This window comes from Dipteris shenzhenensis, chromosome 13 (assembly GCF_047967505.1).
Source record: "Dipteris shenzhenensis isolate YYH24624 ecotype China chromosome 13, Dip_SZ_1.0, whole genome shotgun sequence".
Lineage (NCBI taxonomy): Eukaryota > Viridiplantae > Streptophyta > Polypodiopsida > Gleicheniales > Dipteridaceae > Dipteris > Dipteris shenzhenensis.
Genome location: NC_141608.1, coordinates 39,857,130 through 39,878,234, shown reverse-complemented (window position 1 = coordinate 39,878,234; position 21,105 = coordinate 39,857,130). Strand labels below are relative to the sequence as shown.

Below are 21,105 nucleotides of genomic sequence, written 5' to 3'. Positions count from 1 at the left end.
CGAAACGCACTACATCCTCTTCCTCTTCGCATCTGTCTCCCAGCTTCAGCTCCAAATTCCTTGTCCATAGTTGGATCAATTGAAAGACTTTGGTGGTGGAATTTCTTCACGTCCGCTTCTCGGGTATAGAACAGAATTGCCAGCTTTAATCTTTCCAATTGCGACGTATTGCTTTGTCTTCAAAACGCATAGCTTACCCCCCTCGCTTCTATGTCGAGTCGTAAAGATAAGGCTTCCAAGGCTTCTCCTCCCACCTCGCTGTTGTTTCCTCTTGCTTGTCCGAATGGTAGCAGCTCCCATTGACAGCATACAAAGATGTTGTTCAGGCAACATCCTCTTCCTCTTCGCATTTGTCTCCCAGCTTCAGCTCCGAATTCCTTGTCCATAGTTGGATCAATTTGTTAAAAACTCTCTCCTGTACTGCGCTTCTCTTCTAAGGTCTGATTGCTTGCAACGGTTTCCCGCTCCCAATTTGTCCGAAATCGTATCGTAGTTATTTCCTCAGAGAAGAGAATACGTATTTTTGTTCCCCTCTTTCTTGTTGTTTTTCTATCTTGTTTCGCAAGCCCTCTTCCCCTATTGTTGCCCCCTAGCCCGAGTCATCAAAGCCTTCTCCAGATTGAACTGGAGTTTAGATATAGAGATCTAGGACCAAGCGTAGCCAAGAAAACCGCCAAACGCTTTCCCGTAAGTCGAGCGGCGATGCTGCTTACTCCACGGCACGGGTGGGCCGAGGGGAAAGCCGCGGCTTTCGCTTTTAGGCATAGCGATTCAAGGCGAGCAGCATCCAATTCCTCATCCATACAACAGATACCCATCCTTGCCAATCGAATTGAATAACAGAGTCCCATGAGGCGGGGCGAGAAGTAGTTGCACTGCAGGGACGATGGGCTCACTCTGTAATTTGATCCTATAATTCAGAGCTACGTGGATGCTTTTCCTCCGCGTAGCCCCTCAACTTTCCGTTGTATATATATATTTCTATCTATTTCTGTATATACATCGATCACTACAGATATACATTTGGCTTCAGCACTTTATTCACCCAGTTCATTCTGTAAAATTGTAACTACAACTGCTCAAAGATGTGTGAAGATGATTACCTTGATGGTTTGAACATCTTTGATCGTTGGATTGTGTATAGCTTTTGTGCTTGAATTTATCATCTTTAGGAAATTGCATATATCCTAACCAACATATCCAAACATGCAGAACATGAGGAATGCATATTGACTAATCATGATTGTTTTTCAGATTCCAACATTCCAGCAAAGAAATAGGCGACTTCTCGTCGAGCTGTGGACGTCACAAAGGATACTCCACGTAAGTAGAATGTACGGTCATTTCAATTCTGAAATGTTTCTGCACCGTCTGTTGCTCTGGTCCGCATTAATGCGCTACACCTCCAACACTGGAGGTGACTATTCGAAACGGGGGGATGGCACGTTCCCCTATGATATATAATTTTTGGAGAGACATGTGCCGGCTCTCCACCATACATTACTTATGGTTTTTTTTTTTTTACACCTCATCTTGAGCACGCACACTTCTTCGCACATTCTGTTTCCGCAAGGGAACATTACATTTGCTTGGTTCGACCAACATACTAATCATGTCTGCAACACTTCTGTTTTCGAGATGTTTGCAGCCTCCAAACGAGTGTCTTCTCCTAAAGGTACGCACAACAAAATGTATTTGCTTGATTCAAGTTATTTTATCAATTCTTTCACCTTCTAAAGATAGAGGTTCATTCCATTTTGTTTTTCCTGTTGCGTTTAGACAAAACCACGTGAGTGAAATTGTAGCAAAGTTTCGGATGGTTTTTATTATTAATCCCTGTAGGTGTTTAAACCCGAACATAAGACATCGATTCATGTCACGATGTAGAAATGACCACTGGAAACTCCTTCGAACATGACCATTCGTCAACGCTCAGAGCAGCCAGAGGTCGAGCTATTCAACTTTATATAACATCAAGAAAGATGTCCTTGAGGCCAGCTACGTCATCGTGGTTGACCATCGCAGATAGATACAAGCAATGGGTTAGTAATTGCGCGGCTATTTTCTCTAGCCTTCAAATCTGCGGTATCTGTGGCATAACCACACTACTGTCTGCAAACCAAAGGATCGTTTCTTCGCAAGGCATAGGCATCTCGAGCCACAGCGCCGCACTCGGAAACATGATACTTTTGGATGCCTGCGAGAATATGGGCATGCAAGTGACTTACTGGAAATGCCAAAGCTGCACATGAGATGCCCAGCGGAGCAAATACATTGCGCGGTTGATGCCACAGTACTCTCGACAGTTGCTTAAAACAAACCACCTCCACACGCAACTGCTAAGCATCATAGATATATCCATTTCAGTTACCACAACTGCAAATGCGATTGCTCGTGGCACACTCGATCGAAGGTCACTTCTAGACAATCCTCTGATATCTTGGCGAAACGTCCCACTAAGCTCGGCTCAAGAAATCGTGACGAACGAGCTGTCAGGTGTGCTCGCATACAACATCGAGAACAATCCAATATTGCGCAAGTACAATTCTTTAGCAGAGCATGCGGACATCAAGATGGGTATGTGCATCTTGAGTCCTCAAACCATTGCAGGTATCTTGGAACTACACGATGAGACAGCTCCCTTCGAGTTAATGTCAATAGCGGAATCTGAGCCTGAGCTCCTGCTTTTGCAAAACATGGTGGACCCCACGAACCGTCGCACCTTTGATGCAAGGGACAAGCATGAGTTTGCCTCCATACAGCTACGGGGTACAGAAATGCTTTCAGAGAGGGTCGCTTCATTCCACGTCGACGGAGTAGCAGCAGCTGGCAGTGCGTGCATTGACATAACCATGGAGTCAGCAGTGTTTTCCTTCTTGTTCCCTTTCGGACGGGGCTACTATGATGGCTGCATACAATTCAGCAACTATGTGAAAATGAGAATATGCACCTTATTCTCTATCTACACGCTCTACAAGCCGTACTTGTTGATCATGTTCTAGTTAAAACAGGCAGTGATGATTGCCAATTCAAGCAACTCTATATGCTTGCAACGAGACATCGACCAATATAGGAAAGCCAACCCTGCCACGACCGATGAAGACGCAATGAGACACGTGCTTCGCTACAGCATGCCATCAACAATGCCGGGGTCCCCATCGTGGCATCGACGGCAACTGAAGGACCTCATAACGATGGTCGATGCTTGGGGCCTCCCAGATTTCTTTCTGACATTCACTGCAGACGAGGTCACCGATACACGGTGGCAAGAAATTAATGTGATCGAGAGCATCGCAACACATTATAATGCGCAATTCACTTGGAAGGACTGTCCTGTTGAATGCATGGCACTTTTCCACGCACGCTTCCACATGTTCATGCGCAAGCATTTGCTTTCATCCGACGGTCTGCTTGGCTGAATACAACACCATGTCATTCGTTATGAGATACAAAACAGGGGCTCCCTACACACCCATGTCATATTGTGGGTCCACCATGATGACCGTCAGCGAATTGCAAATGACATTGCGGCTTACGTCCCCAGGGACGAGAACCTTGATCCTCAAAACACAAGGCTGCGAGAACTAGTTCTCAGGAAGTAGTTGCACGTATGCAGGAAAGCGTGCTACGTCGGACCGTCACACCACAGTTGCAAGCACGGCTTCCCTTTCGCAACACAGCCAGAATATGAACCCATCCTGGACCCTCTGACGCAACGTTGGTTGTATTACCGGCCGGGACATGAGCACCGAAATGTCGTCCCTTACCACCCTTCCGTGTTACTGTTGTGGGGTGCGCACATGAACATACAGCGGGTGACAAACTCTTCAATCTCTCACTACCTCCTCAAGTACGCGATGAAATTTGAACCAATGGGCAAACTGAACATCCGTTCAAAAGACGCCTTGCATTTGGGTTGCAACATCTCGACGAAGTAAAGCTGAAACTCATCGCCGCGAGCCTCCTATCAAAACCAACCTCTCCAACAGAGGCCGCGCTAAACTGCATGCAGATACCAACAATCACAAGGAGCGAGACCGTTCACTATGTCGACTCCTCCCCACCATCTCTAAGACAACGCATCATCTCGCGAAACAACGTCACCCTGCACCCGGTTGACATATACTGCGGGAGACCGAGCGTCATCGAGGATAGCACGTTCTACGATTACCATAGGCAATATGTGATCCGAAAGCCTAAGGAAACGCAACATGGAACGGTCGGTCTTGACCTCTTAGGCAACAGGATCGCAAAATGTGAGCGAGTAGTCAGATTCACTGACTACCACCCTGGACATCAACCAGAGGGGTACTTCTACAACGTGCTCTTGCGAAAACTTAGCTTCAGGAATGAAACGGAGCTCATATCACCTGCCAACACAGCTGGATCCTACTTTGTCGAATGCCAAATGCGCGGCCTCATATTGAGCAACGAGGACCTCAAGATGTATGTGACCGAATACACGCAAAGGAACTTGCTAGCGACTGACCACACGAACCAGTTGATCAATATGATATTGCAAAAGGTTGCGATCATCCGAGACTGCCTGATGGAAGCGCCTAACATCGACCAGCAAACCGTCGAAGGGCCAACACGCGCAAGGATGTTGGAAAAAATGGCCGAGTTTCGCACCGTCGCCAATGCCGCATTGACAGTAGAACAACAAAGAGTCTTCGAAAGCCTAGCTTCAACAAGCTCGAGGCTGCACGTTATCTGTGGAACACCAGGTAGCGGCAAAAGCTTCTTGATATGGTACTATGTTTCGCATCTGGTAGCGCAAAACAAAACCGCAATACTCTGTGCATCAACAGGGGCAACTGCGACGCGACTGAGCGGGATTGCAACCACTGTACACTACCAATTCAAGATCCCTGTGCGCAGCAGTCAGTACCCACTGAACATCCATGAGACGGATGAGCGACACCTCGCAATCAAGGAAGCCAACGCGATCATCATTGACGAGATGTCCATGCTAACAAGGATGACTTTCGATCTCGTGGTAAGACAAATCATCAATGTGACTAATGGCACATTGCATGAGCCATTCAGACACAAAATGCTGATAATTTTTGGTGACCTGGCGCAATTACCGCCAGTCTACAAACACCGCGAGGATCTTTGCGAGCCGTGCCACATCACATCCTCTGTGCACTGGGCTCAAGCGAAAATGTACCACATGCAATTCTCGGTGCGACATGCACGAGACATGCCGTTCCTGGCATTCTTGCATACCATAAGACTTAGGACACCCACAACTGACGAGATTTCCGACTGTTTGGGGCAGTGCATTGTCGACAAGGAAGGTGCATGCCACTTCATCGATGCCGAAACAACCATCATTTGCATGCACAGAGCTGATGTCGCTACCTTCAACGATGAGCTTGTGGAGAAATTCAACACTCCCGAGCTGATTGTGCATGTTCAAATACACAGTAACGCCGCGAGTGAACCAGCTCTCAAAGAATGGTTGGAGGACAAAAGCTTCAACGAGATAGGAAAAATTTGTGTGGGGGCGAAGGCAATGATAACGGAAAACATCGACCTCGCAATAGGTGCCGCAAATGGAGCAATGTGTAAAATCAAGAGCATCAATGCAACTAGCAAGGGAGAAATCAACGGTATCACTGTCGTCGTGGACACAACAGCGGCCGTGCTCACATTACGACGCTCGAAGCATCAGTGAAAGGCAATAAATGGAAAATGGTTCCACAAGTCCACATTTCCACTAACCCTAGCATACGCTATCACGGGACACAAATCCCAAGGCGCAACCATATCCAACAAAGCGCTGCTCATATTTCGAGGAGTGTTTGCCCCTGGCCTAGCATACGTGATGTTGTCCAGAGTGACTGAGAGAACGAGGCTGCGCATACTACATTACCCACATCCAGACGTATTCAGACCAATTCCACGAGAGTTCTCACAGTCGACAACACAACCACGCGCATAAAGGTATTCACTACCAGAGATTGAAAAAGGCAGAGACAAGTCATGAATATGTTACGTCAAACATGCGTGCAAGGAAAATGGTTTTAATATCTTGTCTGTTGTCAAGAACAGGTGCAGAGAATCAGAAAGCTCGGAACATTGCAGCATAAGACATGGACGCAGACAAGGTAAATTCCACCAGCATGAAAGAATCTTTTTTTCTTGAAGATTTAAAAAGACGGTGTAATAAGTCGTGCCTGCAAGCAGCTATTTGAGCTATACAAAAGCAACGCGAAGGCAACAAAACCTCCACCAGCAAAGAGGAGGTTCTTCCTAACCACAAAGCAATTCCGGCTAGCAAACAATGCAGGAGAACGTCGAGGAGCTTACATCAACGGCTTCAACACGTATGCGGAACTACGCGACTTCATTGACAACTGCAATAGGCGTTTGCCAGCTAAAAGACAGCCGGGAGGCTTGAGATTCGCAAATGGTACGTAATGCTTCCGAAAAGTAAAAAAAACCTCAATAATTGAGAAAAAGAATTAACGAGTTGCAAGAACAACAAACTCATCATGAATTGCACTTCTCCTGCAGGACTCCTCAAAGAGATCCTTATCGAGCTTGACATTGAGTTCTCTGAGACCGATAGGATGATGGAAAGTTTGGAGAGGCAGAAGCTACCAGACACGAAGACGAAAGGGATCACAGCGTATGCGTGCGAGCTGCTGCATTATGGGTACAACGTATCCTTGGAGTTGCTGAGGGACACGACGCGCGATCAAGGGGAACAGCTATACTCGAACAATTCATGAAACAATTTGGAGGGACACACGACGCAACGCACCCGGTAACGACAATGGAGAAGCTTACGTATATTTTTGACAGGGACTTATACGAGGAGCGCTTCGGTATTGGAAACGATCCTTTCACGCCAACAGAGAAAAACCAAGGCAAGTAAATAAATGCATTCTATTATGGACCTCAAACGAAAAAAAAAAGACCGAAAACATCGATGACTAACGTAATTGTCAATGTTTACGCAGGTACGACATTGAAAGACGCGAGCCTCGAGATGAAGGAGGAGCCTCCACTGAAGCGCCCGCGAACCTCATTGTCTACTGCATCATGTGCAAGCCCAATAACAGAAAATACATAGGGAGCACGACGGACCTGCCACGGAGGATCAAACAGCACAATAAAAAACCACTGGCGAAAATGAAAGAGGACTTGCAACGTTACAAGCCCTTCGAAGAAAATTTCGAAATCAAAGTTTTGGAAACGACAGACACTGTAGACAAAGCACGAACTTTAGAGCAGTACTACGTAAGGAGCCACAACACAATAGGTCCATTAGGTTACAACACGCACGAGGGCCATCCGGCTAGAGCACGAAAGTACTATTTTCTAAAGCGTAGGAACATAATTTGACCCAAAAAATAAACATTTGTGCCTTCGAAAAAAGGGATCCAATGAAGTTGCAAATGGTGCTGGAACTTTTGTCGTACATGCAATGCAGCTTGGGTTTGGATTATCCTTGTCACAGTTGCATGCTTCTGTCTCAATTTGGTTATGATTTATTATTTATACATTTTTGAAATACATCTCCCCGTCGTTCGCTTGAAGTGGAATGACAATAGATTTGCTTACAGTGCAAAGAATAGGAATTTGTCTTCGTCTGAGAAAAAGAAAAACTACGTTTTACTGTCGACATGAACAACAAATCAAGCACAAGCAGGACTGGATGATAACGAAAACTCTAGAAAAGGTTGCATGCAATTGAACATCAATCTTCTGCATCATTTCTGACAACGTGACTCATGTGAATCTCAACAAGATAGCAAAAGAGAGAAGTATTCATCAAGAGCCCAGCTGGCCAAGCAATCTAGCTAAAACAAGAGGCACAGAGTATGCTCACCGTCCTCCAGCAAAATTAGAAAATAGGTTTTCTTGCTCACTTCTCTCAAAAGAGGGAGACGAGCAAGGAGGGAGAGGAGAGGGAGACAAGGGGCAAGAAGAGGGAGACGAGCGAGAAGGGAGACGAGAGGAGACAAGGGGCGAAGGCGGGATTGAGTACTATTGAAATATGAAGACTAAAAACATTATCAACAGTTTTGCACATCACGGAGATTTAGTTGCACATTTAAGATTCAACGATGGTGGTTGCATACTGACAGCTGGGACTAGAGGGCCATGGAATGCGGAAGATGGTACATTTTTGCCCTTTCACTGTATTTCTTAAGTAGGCTACCATCATAAGAACCTAAGTTTGGAGGGTGTCTTCCGAATGATTCCCTGACCTCCCGTTAAGGATCAGTGAATTTTCAATGCACAATACCGAAGGATCTTCTCTGCTGTTGATAAATGCAAAAGAGGCTCTCATTGAGAAATTTGCGCAATGTGTCATTGAAAAGTGACCGTCACATGTTCCGAAGGGTCAAGAACAGAGTCAAATTATGCGTGTACCAAAGCTCACAACCACTCTGAATCAAGAGAATGTGGTCAATGCAGGACAATCCAAAAATGCAAACATTCTGTGACTTCCTGACCTCTTTTTCATGACCAGTCGCATCCACTGATATCAGCACACGTGAGAGGGAGTGAATACTGTACTGTTGAAGCAGCATCAACATTACACTTTCCCAGTATTTCAACTATTCTTATAAGATAAGAAGCAAAGTATAAGGGATCTTTTCCCTGTGATTTTGAACATTTAGGGATCCAAGAGCATCTTATTAATGCATAAAAGGAGAGAACGTTGTATGCTGATGGTGCATAGGAGGCTTTCTTATTATTAAGAAATTTTCACAGTATGTCGTGCAAATGACCATCAGATGTCCTGTGTACGGTCATTGTCATCCTGCATCCCATGGTCAACAACCAAAGTAGATATTGCAGGAAGTTTAAGGGATCTTTTGATCTTTTCCCTGTGGTTTCATGATGTCTTAGAGCATTTAGGGATCCAAGAACACCTTCTTAATGCACAAAAGGAGAGGACGTTGTATGATATGATACCATAGGAGCCTTTCTTATTATTGAGAAATTTGCAAATTATGTCGTACAGAGGTGACCATCAGATGTCCTGCATGGTCAGGAACCAAGTCTCTCATTCTTCTTGAGACTCTTCCTTAACAGTCACTGCGGCACGAGTATTATCATCCTGATCCCATGGTTGACAGAAAGGAACAAGCTCCTTGCAAACACTAATTACGTGTCTGCAGAAAAAAAAATTTGCGCATCAGTAGGAGAAACTGAATGCATCGTCAGCACATCGAAGAGCCAGATGTGGCTATCTCTTTCTTGGCCATACTCCACAGATAGAGATCAGGATATTGCCTGCAGAATACACAGCTACAAGCAGATTCTCAAGGGAGAAGCAGTAAACTTGTTAAAGACCTCCCCAGGAGCTATATTACAACCATGCCTTGAGCTGACCTTGGCATGAAAGCATGGCGACGACTCAGGAATTCACCTTCAGGCTTCTAGTCCTGGCCGCTTTCATTACCCTCTGCTCAAGAGGATGGAAAAGAACAAGGATCGTTTGAATTCGCCATCCACAGAATTTTCATTAAAGTGGTGCCTCTTCCTTAGCAAATCCATGTTTGAGAAGATTGATGATTGAATTGATCCTGTTAAGGTGAGCTTCGCAATACAGGATCTCTGGCAACAACAGTATTGTCCATCAAATGCCCTAAAACACGAACTCTTTCTTGCTCAAGCTGAACTAAGTGTGTTCTCATGCTGCATTCCTGTATCTGTCAAAATAAAATACAGATAAATATTAAGCGATGTTTGAAGGACCCAAAATGGCATACAGCAACTAATTGCGATTTGTGCAGTATCCACCTCTAATGCTGAAGCAGTAGCAAGCAGATCAGCACACTGTTCCATTAACGCTCTTTCTTGGCATACCACACGCGCTAGTTCAGATACTAAAGAATTGGTCTTCTCAACCTGCACATAGATCAAGTAGCGTCAAAATGACAAGCCTGATACGAGAAACAAATTGGAACTTTACATAACACTCAGTACTGTACCTTAGGCAACAGATAAGTAACTGAATTCTCCACAGAGTTCATCACATCATATGCAGACCCTATTGCTTCTTTCACTGAGATTGTATCCGCCTGCATAGAAATTAACAGTGTCTTAAGATTACAGAACATACATTTCATAATCAACAAGGTGAAAACAGACTCAAATACCACTGAGCCAGGAAACAAAAAATTGCAATGACTATAGAGAAGATGAAGGTCACCTTAACACCTCCCGTTACAGGTACTTGCAAAACTGCAGCTTCTAAGGCTTGCACAGATCCTGTTAGGGAACAAGCATGTTCATGATGTAATTTTGACCAGTCCTCAAGCTTCGGGGCCTGTAGATTGAAGAAGGTAACTCAGGCTCCAGTGCACACCCACTTGTCGACTTGAAATACAGACTGGGACTTCTCTAGATTTCACGAAAGAACATTACTTGTACAAGATGTTAGAGGGAGGATGGGGATTTTTTTTTGGGGGGGGGGGGGGGGGGGGGGGCGGGGGGGGAAGAGAGAGATTAGATCTGTCCAACCTCCTCACGAGCTCTAGAATGGACAGGAAAACTTTAGAGGCTGGCAGGAACAAGCTCAAACTCATCCTCTTAAAACACAACATAGTGCAGTTTCAATCTCATGATAGTCACTCATAAGGTTGAAGCCATTAACTCCATCACACATAGAAGGGACTAGCTACTATGACATCCCCACTGACATCATCAGTGCCCATCAGTGGGTGTAGACCATAGTATAAACATATGCTCTCACACATACAAGTCCACACACCCACACATACTTGAGCATCCATTTATACAAAGTCTACGTACTGAGTTTCCACCGGCACTCCGGAGCTGAGGGGCAGACTCAGCCATGACGAATGCTAGCACTAGAGGTTGGCTCAGTCTAAATGTTCCCTGCAGACTGGGACTTCTCTAGATTTCGTGAAAGAACATTAATTGTACAAGATGTTAGAGGGAGGATGGGGATTTTGGGGGGGGGTGGGGGTGGGGGGGGGGAAGAGAGAGATTAGATCTGTCCAACCTGCTCACGAGCTCTAGAATGGACAGGAAAATTTTAGAGGCTGGCAGGAACAAGCCCAAACTCATCCTCTTAAAACACAACATAGTGCAGTTTCAATCTCATGATAGTCACTCATAAGGTTGAAGCCATTAACTCCATCACACATAGAAGGGACTAGCTACTATGACATCCCCACTGACGTCATCAGTGCCCATCAATGGGTGTAGACCATAGTATGAACATATGCTCTCACACATACAAGTCCACACACCCACACAAACTTGAGCATCCATTTATACGAAGTCTACGTACTGAGTTTCCGTCGGCACTCCGGAGCTGAAGGGCAGACTCAGCCATGACAAATGCTAGCACTAAAGGTTGGCTCAGTGTAAATGTCCCCTGCAGACTGCCCCAGTGGGCAGGGTAGCACCTCCAACGGTTTTCCAAATTCATATTTCATCTCTCCATATGTATGTTCACCAGGATCATTTCCAATGAAATGGGAGCATCATCTCATCTTATGCTTCTTGGAGTGAGCGGACTAAATGTTATTCCTCTTTATTTGCTCCTAAATAGGTTGTTTCTAGCATCCCTACTCGACCCAAAAAAAGGGGTCAATGTTGGTCAAGGTCAAAAGGATAGGGGGGTCGAAAGGAGGGGCTCATTAATCTAGATAAGGGAGGGGAAGACTTGATGATGGAGATCCAATGCCACACAACCCTTCCACAAATCAGCCTTGTGATTACTCTCTCCTCTTCATTATTTGACATTGACAATTTCTTGCTTGCTTTGATTGTGACCTTCCATCCTCTTAGTTGCGTTACCAGTTGTGCATAACTTTACCGGTCATCTTACTTTAACTCACCCGCTGCATTAAGAGGAGCTACTTAAAGTCCCATCACATTAAGATGTCACTGCCGTAAAGCTAACACAGTGACTTGACAATGTAGTGACTCATGAAGTCGTTGCTTAAGGGCTAATGTAGTGACTACTAATATAAGGACACAATGACTGATTTTGACTGGGAAGTTAGGCTGAGTGAGCAACACGTGCACCTGAGGTCTAGTAGGGTGATGGGAATTGGCCCAGATCCAGAAGATAGTGCTTCAAACAACATCCTAATTGGCCCATCAAACATCACATTGTCAGTTCTATCTGGAGATCTCAACATCAAGTTCCTATATGATGCACGGTCCGACACACGAAGTCCTCAAATTTGGAGGATGCCATAAGCTTGATTACATATAAAAGCAATTAGAGGATTGTCTAGTTACTCAAGGCGCTCCAAATGTATGATCAACAATAACCATGTCCAACTTACATTACAACCTGAGCATTGAGCTATATGCACATTTATCTAGAAAGAATTTCCATCATGCAGCTGTTATGCTTGGCTATATAGAAGTACATGTTAACCATAAGAAGCTTGTATATTTTCCCCCATTTATGTATTGCATCGTTCCCTTGCATATTTTCCTTCTCTTCTCCAATCTCCATGTATGCATTTGTTTGCATGCAAGGAAAACTTGAATAGGCAAAGTTTTCTCACGAGTCACGTTGTATGCACCCCTAAGTCAAGTGCATGGTGACGCACTAGTTGGCCAAGTTCAGACCACCAGAAGACCAAGAGCAGCCAAACAAAGACATTCCATCATACAGCTGTTATGCTTGGCTATATCTCTTCTCCAATCTCCATGTATGCATTTGTTTGAATGCAAGGAAAACTTGAATAGGCAAAGTTTTCCCACGTCGTATGCACCCCTAAGTCAAGTGCATGGTGACACACTAGCTAGCCAAGTTCAAACCAAGAGCAGCCAATCAAGGACATAGGCGACCAACCTCCGTCCAAAGGACAGTATAGCAACAACAAGAGGCCATTCAATCTCCATGTATGCATTTGTTTGAATGCAAGGAAAACTTGAATAGGCAAAGTTTTCCCACGTCGTATGCACCCCTAAGTCAAGTGCATGGTGACACACTAGCTAGCCAAGTTCAAACCAAGAGCAGCCAATCAAGGACATAGGCGACCAACCTCCGTCCAAAGGACAGTATAGCAACAACAAGAGGCCATTCAAAGACCAAGAGCAAGGCAACATAGTCACCATACCAAGGGCCCTTTAGTCTGACCAGATCTACTCGAACCAAGTTGGTCAACCGCCTAGTCAAGTCTTGGCCTAGTCCTTGCCCCATTCGCTCCACTGTCTAACCCTTTTGGGCCAAATCAAATTCCATTTCACGTAGTGAGTTTTGATTTGAGCCATTTCTCATCCAAATTTTCCAACTTGCAATCACGCAATTTCTAGCTCCAATAATCAATTCGAACAGAGAACCATGAAATAAGTACACGGCTACAGGAGGGAGACATTTTCAAGCCTATCTCAACAGCATAGCTCATTCTTCCCTACATATACACTTTTTGGATTTTGTTAGTGGCTCCACCCTTTGGATCAGTTGTATATGGGGCTTTTTTCAATCTCATGGCTTTGCCACAGACAAAAGCTATGAGAATATTATTCCGTGATAATAGATGTCATTTACAAACACAATCACCTAGTCCAGCATACAATTTTTCCCTCAAATAGGAGAGTTTCAACTAGTTAGGACATTTTCGCCAGCATTTTCACATCACAAATAAAGCATGTGTACAATAGTTAGGAAGATTTCCAATGTCCATGATTGAGTTCTCTAGCACACCTTATGTACACGCATTTAGTTTGCTTCCACACAGCGCGATAGATGGTCGGTCCTGCATGCCTCATTGGATATTCGAGCATGCATGGTAGCAAGTCCCCGCGTGTTACAACTCAAGCAGCTTAGATTGATAGAATTCAAATATACACATACAATGTATATATGTATGTATGTTTTTTTTTCTTGGGAGGGAGAGAGAGAGAGAGACTATAATATACTTACTCTTAAATATGCACCCCCAACATGCACACATACATACAAATATGTATATACTTATACATAGTATAAAATACATGCATATGTGCATATGTACATATGTATCATCTTCTTTTTGCATCTGCAAATGCATGCATATGTATTACACACAACATTCATAAGAATCTAAATATGCACGTGTGTGTATGCGCGCATGTCACACACACATGCATATTCATAGAAACATCTTAACTGATATACTCATGTACATGATTTGGCATCATCACTATCATACAAGTTAGACTCTTAAATACAGCAAGTACATGTAATTGTGAATAGCCAATAATAATTTCTATTTGTCCTTTCAAAACATTCAAAGAACTCAAAAACAAAGCCAATCAAACACAATTTTTGCTCTAGCACTACTCTCAGAGCATAGCTTATCATGATTCATAAGGGTGTTTGAATATTATGAATCAGAGACATGGTAGGAGGAGGTCTTACTTGAGATGAAAGTAGATAATTGAGCTTGTGAGTCTGTCGTGCTTGCTGCAGCCTTATTCTCTTTGTCGTGACTGAAGATCGAAGATCAGAAATTTTTGCATGGACATTATAGAGAGATTTCTGACAATGTCAAAGGACAAAGATTAGTATAAACATAACAGGTGAATAAACTTCAGCATCAGTCTGATTGCATATATTGCATTACCATGTTATTCGGGTGCCTACTCCCCTTTCAGCGATACAAAATAAGCAATCATGCCTTGATTGACTTTTCCCGTCAGTTACATGTGTAAAAGAAAATCTATAGATTATAATGACTGCTAAGATGAAATCCATTTCATTCCCTAGAACGTGAGCATCCAGCTAGAATTTGTCAAACAAATTGTTGCATATGCAAATGACCAAAAAATTAAGTCCAACATGCTCTCTGCCTGTTGATTTGCACACATATTTTCCAAAGTGGAAGTTCTGTACATCTTGATCTTGCCTTCCAAACTCAAAAAAACTAAGGTTTCAGTCATGTGCAAACTATATAGTAACAAAGCAAATTGTAAATTTTAGAACCCAATTGGAAGCCTTCATTATACATCTGCAGAGGAATACAACTATTGCTGTTATAGTCTTTATCATACATCTCCAGAAGATTGTTGAAGACAAGTACCAAACATCTATTTCAGGAACATAAAATTTGAGATATAAGACTCATGTATTGAATGCATGACATGGGAATAGTACAGCTACCTCTGCTGCAAATATTTGTGTATTCATAGCTGCATCAGCTCTCGCATTCACAAATCGCCACTGTAGCAATCGGTTGTGAAGAATTCGATGTAATTGGGCTTCTTCCATTTGTGTCAATCCTTTTCTCCCCTTCCTTGAGTCTACTCCAAAATTAAGCATTATCGCAGCACTGCTGGACCTTTGGATCTGTGATGGTAAAGATAGTGGTAGTCCCCTTGACCTTCCAGGGCTAGGTGTGTTTCTGTAAGGAGAAGTTCTCACAGGAGAGAGGGGTTGCTGGGGAGGGAAAAAGCCCGATATTGAGCGGTTGGGGGTAACTGACCACTGGGACGATGTGGCAAGCCCATTTGACCCTGGATTGGATCCTGAAGGGATCTCTGATGAGACAGCTAACCTATATCTGCTGCCTGATCTCCCCACAGATGACACTGAGAAGTCAGGCTCAGGCATAGAGGACCGCAACTTATTCTCAGATGGGCGCCGTGTCCGGCTTGCTGTATCCTGCCAAAATCTTGCAGGCACGGTAGTGCCACGGGCGGCTTTGGTTCCTGTACAGTGTCCTGGAGTTCCTCTGCTTGAAGACGATGTATTTGTGGTACCTCCAGATGACACGCTATCTGTATCTGAAGCATTATCAGCAAATACATGGGCCTCTGCACTAGCCAGCTCTGCTGGTTGCAGTGACTGTCTAGTTGAAAGTACTGCTTGCTCTATGCTGGAATCTGACTGTTGCAAACCAAAGCTGTTGGGTGGTGATCCTTTGCTCATCTTTATAGGAGAATCTCTCCTTCTGGTCCTGCTTTCTGCTCGTGTCTTGTTTGAGCCACTAGAAATACTTGGCCCTTCATTGATAGACTGAGAAAATGCTCGGGAAGAATTGAGTGGCCTCGGGACTCTAGAAGCCCCAATGCCACTTTTACCTTGCACCAACAATGAAGCTGCTCTGCTGAGGGGTCTTTCCCTATCTGTGGAAAGATCCACGCTTCTACTCATCGCTGCTCCAGAAATTTTGCCATTACTGCTCCCTGGCCAGCGATGGTAATCAGACTTGTGCACATTGTCCATGGGCCTGGCATTTTCGGCTTGATCAATGTTTTGACAACGCAGAGGTGTGCCTTTTCGTTCTGGTGTTGGCTTTCGATGATCAGATGACCTTTGCACAACATTGGCAGAAGGCCTTAAAGTATGATCAGTGGCAAGACTATTGCATTTCCCTCTGCTATCTCCCTGACTCTTTGCTTGACCAATTGATGTGGGGGAATAAGGCTCCCCCTGCCCCGAGGAAGAAAGACGAGTTGACGGCCAAAGGAGCTCTGTCCGTCCTGCCGGGCGCCTTGGAACCATGGTTGCATCGAGAGAGCCGTTTGAAACCTTCGTCTCTGTCCGTGTGGGAGATGGCCGTCTCCTCTCAGCTGATTGTGCCCGCTTTGGCGAGGCAATGTCAGGTAAATTTGTAACACGGTCCACATTTGGAGAAGGAAATCTACGACTCGGAGTAGGAGCCGGGGAAACCGAAGGAGCTGGAGACTTATATCTTGAAGTAACTTCTCTATTACGAGGTTTACGGAGGCCTGTAGTGGCTTTGTCCGAGCATACCTTTCCATTTGCATTCTCGATGATCTTCTCCTGCGGTGGTGTTTGCAGAGACGCTGCAGATCGGAAGGAAGCCGCTTCAGCCGTGACCATGGTCAGAAACATACAACCCAGTTGAAAGCTTTGCCTAGCTCCTCCGTAGCATCCCACATTGTACTGTTTTTAAGGTTTGCGCAATTCCAACAATGGCAACCGTCGCAATGGAGGAAACTCCATCATCAGATGAGTGAAAATCGTTAGTGGGATGAATCTACGAGAAGAAACAAGGCAAGGCAGGAAAACATAGGAATGCAAAAGCATGTCTGGATGGGAGGGAAGAGCGGGTGGCCAAAAACAGATCGTGGTCTGATGATGTGGTTACACCAGTCATGTTCTCACGGAGTAGGAAATCGTCGAGCAGAACAAGTAACCGAGCGTGAAAAGGGGTAGAAGCTACTCGGAAATCAGAGCAACCCAACAAAAATATGTACCCAGTACGTTGGAGCAAGAGCAAATCAGTCACTGGGAAGGATCTGGGTACAGACAGCCAGGGCTCCGCCCGTGGATCTTCTTGAGTAAAGTCTGGCAGCAGAGGAAGAGACGGGATATAGAGCTCACAGGAAAGCTGCCACAAAAAATGGGCGACTTTGAAGAGGCAAAGGAAGAGAGCAAGGCTAGATTAGAGAGAGAGAGAGAGAGAGAGAGAGAGAGAGGCAGAAAGAGAACTTACACGATTAGAAGCTTACTAGATCCAAATGATTATATCCAAGAGAACGCAAATGACCACACACCCAGATGATTAGAAGCTCGTTCGCGTTCAGAAAAACCCAAATGAGCACGAGAGAGAGAGAGAGAGAGAGACCACAAGAGAGCACACAGATGCAAAAGTGAGAGATGGAGGAAAGGGAAAATGCCGAAGGGAAGGATGGGAGAAGAGAGCTGGGGTGAGGGGAAAGGAAAGTGCGCAAAGTAAAGCAGGAAGGGGGGAAAAAGAACGAGGGGAAGGTGGGATGGGCAAAAGGGAGCAGAGCTTAAAGCCACAGAGAGAGAGAGAGAGAGAGAGAGAGAGAGAGAGAGAGCCAAATGCAGAAGAAAAACTGAATTTGCGAGAGGGAGAGGGGAAAAGACCCAAATGCACAGAGAGAGAGAGAGAGAGGCAGACTCTGAGGCAGAGCAACAGAACTGTGCATGTGTGTGTGAGAGAGAGAGAGAGATCGAGAGAGGGGTCTTAACGGGTATACACTAACGGGTATATACACACATAAACGCACAGCTCAGACGCCCAACGGGTATATACCATACACACACACACACACAAAGAAGCTCAGCTGAAGGAGAGATCAGTACAAAAGAACAAAGAGGAGACGTTGCCAATCTCTCTCTCTCTCTCTCACACAGTGCCAATCAAGAGAAGAGAAGAGAAGCCCAACTTAATACAGAGGAGGAAGAGGATTAGTATCTCTATCTCTCTCTCTCACATACACACGCACACACACAATGCCAATTAAGAGAGGTTGCAACGGCTACACACACAGAAGAAGCTCAGCTGAAGCAAAGAGAGAGAGAGAGAGAGAAACCCAACTCAAGTAAAAAGGAGGAAGAGGAGACGTTGCCAATTTCTCTTCCCCTGACCCACACACACGAAGAGGAACAGAAAAGGTTGCCAATCAAGAGAGGTTGCAAAATCATCAGCACTTTGATTTTGCAGTTGGTGCTTTGTTGTTGTTGTTGTTTCGGGAAGAAGGGGTGCATTTTGAAACTGCTGTCAAAAAGTAATTGGAGAGAGGGCCACAAAAACAAGGGATTTGGAAGGCAAAGCCCAAAATTAAGGGAGAAGACGAGAAGACACGTAGGTCCCCCATGCTTGCACGCTTTTTGCATAATTGTAGGTTAGTGTTGTTGAAGACCATGACCATGACGGCCCACTGCGTGTCCCCCCCTTCGTTTGCTTCCCATTGCCTTTGGCCTTTTCTTCTTTTGTGAATTCTCCCCCCTCCCTTGGATTCTATTTGAAAACTTTGATCTTCGATCTTCGCTTGCATTTGGAGTTGCTCTTGCGGTGCTTTCTTTTCATTAACAAGGTGAATTTCATTCGTGTGGCCTGCCAAGAGAAGAAGAAGAGAGACAGAGAGAGAGAAAGGAGAACACCCAAGATGGTGTGCGGAAAAGGGGGCGAATTGAAAGTTGAGAGAGAGAAGAAGAAGAAGAAGAGAGAGAGAGAGAGAGGGGAGGAGGGGGAGGGGGAGGGCTACAAATAGCAAGATGAAAGATTTCAAGGGATACAAATAGCAAGTGCAACTTAGCCCAATCATAAAGATTCAAATGATTCAGTATTTTCCCATTTGCAAAGGGAGCAAAACATTATTATATCCTACCCGTAAGGGCACGTCCAAAAAGATAGGATGCAAATAGCAAGAGAAAAGAGTGAAGAAGAAAGAGAGAGAGAGAGAGAGAGAAAGGGGGAGAAAAAGATGGGATGCAAATAGCAAGTGCAACTTAGCCCAATCATACAATCCCAAATGCTAATTTCGAAAACACTTCTTTTTCTCATCTCTAACTAGAACCTCCAATTAGACCTTCCCGTGAGGGCAAGCCAATAAAAATTTCCTTTTGCAAATATGCCTAGATTTGCCAACACTCTATGATGTTCCCACGTTCGAGTCCTTGATTCATGACAAAAATTCATTTTCAACCCCGATGGAGACAGAAATTTTATCTCACTATCCAAGGCAAATAGGGGCTTGGCACTATTCCAGCCTATGAATGCTCTCCTCTAGCTGCACAAGAAGGTGGATGGAGAATTCATGCGTAGAGGAAGGTAGGAGGCTAACGAGGCCTGGCTTACGCACAAGGACCATCTCCTTCTTTTGCAGGCATGTGGCATAGCAGGGACAATTGCTCCTCCATGCACCGATATGCCACATATATCTAGCCTTCTGGTACACAAGGATTTGCTTTATGAGGTTGTTCCCATGACAACAAATACGACACAGTTTGCTCAAACATCCCAATGTTTTTTGCGTTCCCACGAGTAGTCCCAAAATTTTGCTGACACCTTGTGGCATTCCAAGTGCTCCATTGGAGATGGAATTTCTTCCTCTCCATCCAAGCATTGCAAGGCTCCGTCTAATTTTTATAACTCAATTGAGTCCAAAAACTCAAACGTCAATTAGCGATGGCAACAGGCTATAGACAACAACTTGGCTATGCCTACGAATGCCAGGTCCTAGCATATTGCCAACCTTGGCAAATAGCCTAAGCAGAGGTTCCCACATGTTGCTACCCTTAAGTTTAAGAACATCTCAAGACATCGACAAGTTACAAGGGGACAATTGTTCCCCCGAGAAAATCAAAAGGAAGGAAAATTATGGGCCCTAATTCTCTATGAAAGGGAAAGGTTGCTAATTCCTAACGACATAGCACCCCTTCCAAGGCCTCTAACCTTTGTAAGAGGTTACAAGTAGGGCATTTTGTTGATCTATAGCTTGCTCACCAATAACAATGGCTCATTTTATTCAAACCCTAACCTTGATATGCCTAGCCAGAAGCAAGAAATGTCTGGCACACTGCTCAGGAAATGATGTGGGAACATTCATCGCATGGAGCTTTCTGAGTGCTCATTTGGCCAGCCATGAGAGCTTGGCTCATTCATGCCACCATCAAATGACCTCCTTTCAAGCCAAATGCACATTTGATGGCAAATAGGGAGAGAACAAAAATTATGAAGCGGAACAAAAATTATGAAGCGAGAACTAGGAGCCTATGCATTCGAAAACCTTTGGTTCAACACTAGCTATTAAGACCATTCACCATCAGTTTGGGTGGCTCTAATTACATGAAGGCTTCATGTGGGAGCCAAAACTATTGAAAGTCCTAAGCAAAACCAACAGGGTTTTGCATAGGGCCAAAGGTCTTTCTAGAAATCAAAGAAGAGCATCAAGGTGGAATTACTTGAAAGAGGCTCACCTATCACAACAACCAAAAACAAAGGTTGCAATTGCAACCCCACGAAGAGATGTTGTTGTTCACCACCAATTGCTAAGTGGTTCCCTCAAAATTGTGCATGTGTCCTCAATGGTTTGCCACTAATGACAACCTATAAGGCTCGTGTCTGTAGGGTCTCAGTGCCTAACCAACGTAGTCATGACGAATAGCCAGAGGTGAGGCTATCAATGGGAAGTTAATTGGTTTAGGTGGCAAATACTTGTAACATCTCCATGTGACTCGATCCTAGTACACCATCTTCCCTTAAGAACACCTCACCCTACCCTTAGATAAAAGCACATGGACACAATTAAAGGGTGCATTAGACACTTTTAGTCATCTATAGTGACTATTCCTCCATGCCCTATCCCCAACCTACTAGACCTCAGCAACATGGCTTTTCACACATTCTTCCACTCGCTCACAAATACAACATT

At 44.6% G+C, this 21,105-nt stretch overlaps 1 protein-coding gene across 2 annotated transcripts; it reads right to left on the bottom strand.

The window, feature by feature from the left end:
• Positions 1–8,616: 8,616 nt before the first annotated feature.
• LOC147895390 (AUGMIN subunit 8-like) lies at positions 8,617–18,060 on the bottom strand. 2 transcript variants are annotated; one of them, XR_015542022.1, is made up of 7 exons: positions 15,113–18,060; positions 14,372–14,491; positions 10,187–10,303; positions 9,966–10,055; positions 9,775–9,882; positions 9,401–9,683; positions 8,617–9,143 (listed from the first exon to the last, which is right to left on the bottom strand). XR_015542022.1 is itself a non-coding variant. In XM_087384081.1 (6 exons), exons 1-6 carry the CDS (start codon positions 16,808–16,810, stop codon positions 9,561–9,563), a joined length of 2,256 nt encoding a protein of 751 aa, XP_087240207.1. In that variant the 5' UTR covers positions 16,811–18,060; the 3' UTR covers positions 8,617–9,560. The 2 variants fall into 2 exon arrangements, 1 of the variants encoding a protein (XP_087240207.1); XM_087384081.1 differs by having other exon boundaries at positions 8,617–9,683.
• Positions 18,061–21,105: the final 3,045 nt, after the last annotated feature.